Source organism: Babylonia areolata, chromosome 22 (genome assembly GCF_041734735.1).
Source record: "Babylonia areolata isolate BAREFJ2019XMU chromosome 22, ASM4173473v1, whole genome shotgun sequence".
Lineage (NCBI taxonomy): Eukaryota > Metazoa > Mollusca > Gastropoda > Neogastropoda > Buccinidae > Babylonia > Babylonia areolata.
The window spans coordinates 26,214,675-26,217,707 of NC_134897.1; the positions used below are offsets into that span (position 1 = coordinate 26,214,675).

Consider the following 3,033-nt stretch of genomic DNA (forward strand, 5'->3'; position numbering starts at 1 on the left):
GGCACGTACAGCGTCCACCTGAAACACACAGTTCACAAAAAGTTAAGAATCACTTGGTAGACTTTCAGATTCTCCCCCCCCCCACCCCCTACCTCCGCCACTCATACCAATTATAGCTTAAAAATCTTCTGGATGAAACCGCATTTCCAGTTTGTAAGCGTTTTCTGCACTGCCATGCAACGCGACACGATCATAAATAAAGTAGCAAACTGAATTATCATTAGTTGGAAGCAATTTTCCTGTCTTTTTTTTTGATAATGAAATAAAGGGTCACCTGTGTGAACGCTGGTCAGGCATCTGCTTGGCAGATGTGGTGTAGCGCGTATGGACTTGTCCGAACGCAGTGACGCCTCCTTGAGCTACTGAAACTGAAACTGAAACTGTGTGAACGTTCGCAAGGTATTTTTACCCTACGCACAGTTTTTAAACCCGAATGGATGGTAGGCGTTTACAAGACACTAGATACTGGGTTTTGCAAGGTTACTGGTTCACAGCAGCGTCCCACCTGTTGCCGCAGGTGTGACACCTCCCCCTGCAGTCGGCCACACTCGGCGGTCACCTCCCTCAGCCTTTCCTGCACCTCCCGCTCCGCTGAGCCACCGCGGATCCTCTCCGCCTCTTCCGGGTTCTGTCTGAGGAAGTCCCCTGCCAGCAAGAAACACCCAGCATGCACCCCCCGAAAACGAGAGTATGGCTGCCTACATGGTGGGGTTGATAAATGGACATGTAACATTTTACGTGTAGGACCGTTTTGTTTATTTACCCCGACATGTAGGCAGTGTCACGCTCCGTTTCCGGGGCTGTGCATGTTGGGTATGTTCTTGTTTCCATAACCCACCGAACGCTGACATGGATTACAGGATCATGCGTATTTGATCTTCTGTGTGCGTATACGCGAGAACAGGATTCAGGCACTAGTAGGTGTGCACATATGTTTACCTGGGAGATCGGAAAAATCTCCTGCCTTTCCCTTCCAGGGGCCGTATTACCGAGATTCGAACCCGGGACCCTCAGGTTGAAAGTCCAATGCTTTAACCACTCGGCTGTTTCGCCCGTCAAGGGGCCACAGTATTATGTGAACCGTGAAGAAATTGTCCTGTGAGGAACAAACGGGGGTGGGGGTATACTTTTCTCTGTGAGCGTGGCCAGCCTGTCCTCCACCTGTGCAATGCGGGCCTGTACCTCACTGCTGCCCGTGCTGACCACGGCCACACTGGTGGTCAAGTCATCCAGTGTCTCTCCGTACTTCTCCACCTGTCTGAACACACACACACACACACACACACACACACACACACACACACATAAAGAGAGAGAGATGGAGAGAGAGAGTGAAGACAAGACAAAACAAGACAAGACAATACAATACAAGACAACAATCAATTTTTTATTCCGAGGATAATAAATAAACACTGATGGGCTTTTCATTCATCCAGTCCTCGCCCTTAATAGAGTCTACACTACACAATACTAAATAATACAAGGCATAAGTGTAATGTGTACAAAATATATGAAGAAAAGAAGCACACATATCGAAATAAAGAAAGACAGACAGACAGACAGACAGAAAGAGAGACAAACGATACACAGTAATTTGTTTCCCTGGACATGAATCTAAACAACATTATAATGCACTGGCATGTGTGTCCCGCAACAAACAAAACGACCAAACTCAACAGATGATTATGTTGTCCTGCAAGACACGTTTAAATCAATTCAGACATACTGATCGAAACTCTACGCAAATACTTTCCAACATATACTACTGCTGCTTGGACAACTTCATCACGTCACAAAAAAAGAAGAAAAAAAGAAGAAAAAGAAAAACGAGAAAAAGAGGCACGGCCTTCAAAACTCCCATGTGAAACCCACATAGGAATACCCAACATAGGAATCATGAATACAGAAAACAAAAATCGACACTGAACAGCAGATTACCTAGCACCGCCCCTCCACCTTATTCATCATGACCTCACCTTGACCTCTGCAAATATGATCTTGACCTTTGATCTATAACCCGGCTTACTATGTAACAAAAAAAAGTAGAGGACTTCAAAGGTTTCATTCATACCTGACATCCTGCCAGGTTTGGTTCCTATATCATTTGTAGTCTCCAAGAAAATGCCAAAGTTAAAAGGTTTACCACGAGTGCACACACAGACTCTGTGTCGTCATATTGACTCTGTTCTCACACGTGAATCAAAAACAAAGACAGACAAAACCCATACACTTGACGAAACTACAACATTAGCACACAAAGTGTGTGTTTACTTTGGGAGGAAGGTGGGAGAATGGTTAAGACGCTCATCTGTCAATACAAAGAGTCCGTGAGGGTCTTGGTTTGAATCCAGCGCTCGCCTTTTCTCCTAGAAAAATCAAACTGAGCATCTGGTCATTCGGATGAGACGATAAACCGAGGTCCCTAATGCAGCACGCACTTGGCGCACTGAAAAAGAACTCATGGCGACGAGAGTGTTGTCCTCTGACAAAATCATGTAGAGGAAATCCACTCTGATAGGTACACAAATATGTAAGCATGCACCCAAGGCCTGACTAAGCGCGTTGAATTATGCTGCTGGCCAGGCATCTGGCTTGCGGATGTGGTGTAGCGAATATGGATTTGTCCGAAAGCAGTGACGCCTCCTAGAGAAAATGAAAAAGAAACTTACTTTCGGAGGGTCTGGAGTTCGGATCTCTTGGCAGCTTGCAGTCTCCGTTTGTCTTCACTGTCCTTCACCAGGGCCAGGATTTCTGGGGGACAGTATGAGGGTTAGTGTGTGTGTGTGTGTGTGTGTGTGCGTGTGTGTGCGTGCGTGCCACGGTGTGGTGTATGTGTGCGAGTGTGTGCGCGTGTGTGTGTGTGTGCGTGTGCGCGTGCGATTGTGTATGTATATGTGTGCGTGTGTGTCGTGAGTACTGACCATCTTTCAGCAGAATACAGCGGTTGTTTTTCCTGCTACAGTCCTCCTCCAGCAGGAAGCCCTGTCGCCTGGTCCTCTCCACCTCTTCCCGGACCTCGGCTGTCTTCGCCAT

At 46.9% G+C, this 3,033-nt stretch overlaps 2 protein-coding genes across 2 annotated transcripts in view; both read right to left on the bottom strand.

Moving 5' to 3' along the window:
• LOC143297082 (uncharacterized) overlaps positions 1–771 on the bottom strand; it is a 2,238-nt gene extending 1,467 nt beyond the window's left edge. The window contains exons 1-3 of the mRNA XM_076609254.1: positions 764–771; positions 506–645; positions 1–18 (exon numbers count right to left, since the gene is read on the bottom strand). The exon at positions 1–18 is cut by the window's left edge and continues 39 nt beyond it. Coding sequence (XP_076465369.1) covers positions 1–18; positions 506–645; positions 764–771 — 166 coding nt within the window. The remainder of the gene's footprint in view (positions 19–505; positions 646–763) is intronic.
• A 167-nt stretch (positions 772–938) lies between these two features.
• Positions 939–3,033, bottom strand: LOC143297083 (uncharacterized). The gene is made up of 3 exons (XM_076609255.1): positions 2,922–3,033; positions 2,670–2,751; positions 939–1,258 (listed from the first exon to the last, which is right to left on the bottom strand). The coding sequence occupies exons 1-3, from the start codon at positions 3,031–3,033 to the stop codon at positions 1,072–1,074; spliced, it is 381 nt and encodes a 126-aa protein (XP_076465370.1). The 3' UTR covers positions 939–1,071.

Bases quoted from the DNA above. Each gene is read 5' to 3' on its own strand.
- LOC143297083 (XM_076609255.1), bottom strand. From the start codon at position 3,033: ATGGCGAAGACAGCCGAGGTCCGGGAAGAGGTGGAGAGGACCAGGCGA. The intron at 2,752-2,921 runs GTCAGTACTCAC...ACTGTCCCCCAG, and splicing joins CTGTATTCTGCTGAAAGATG to AAATCCTGGCCCTGGTGAAG. The intron at 1,259-2,669 runs GTAAGTTTCTTT...GTGTGTGTTCAG, and splicing joins GAACTCCAGACCCTCCGAAA to ACAGGTGGAGAAGTACGGAG.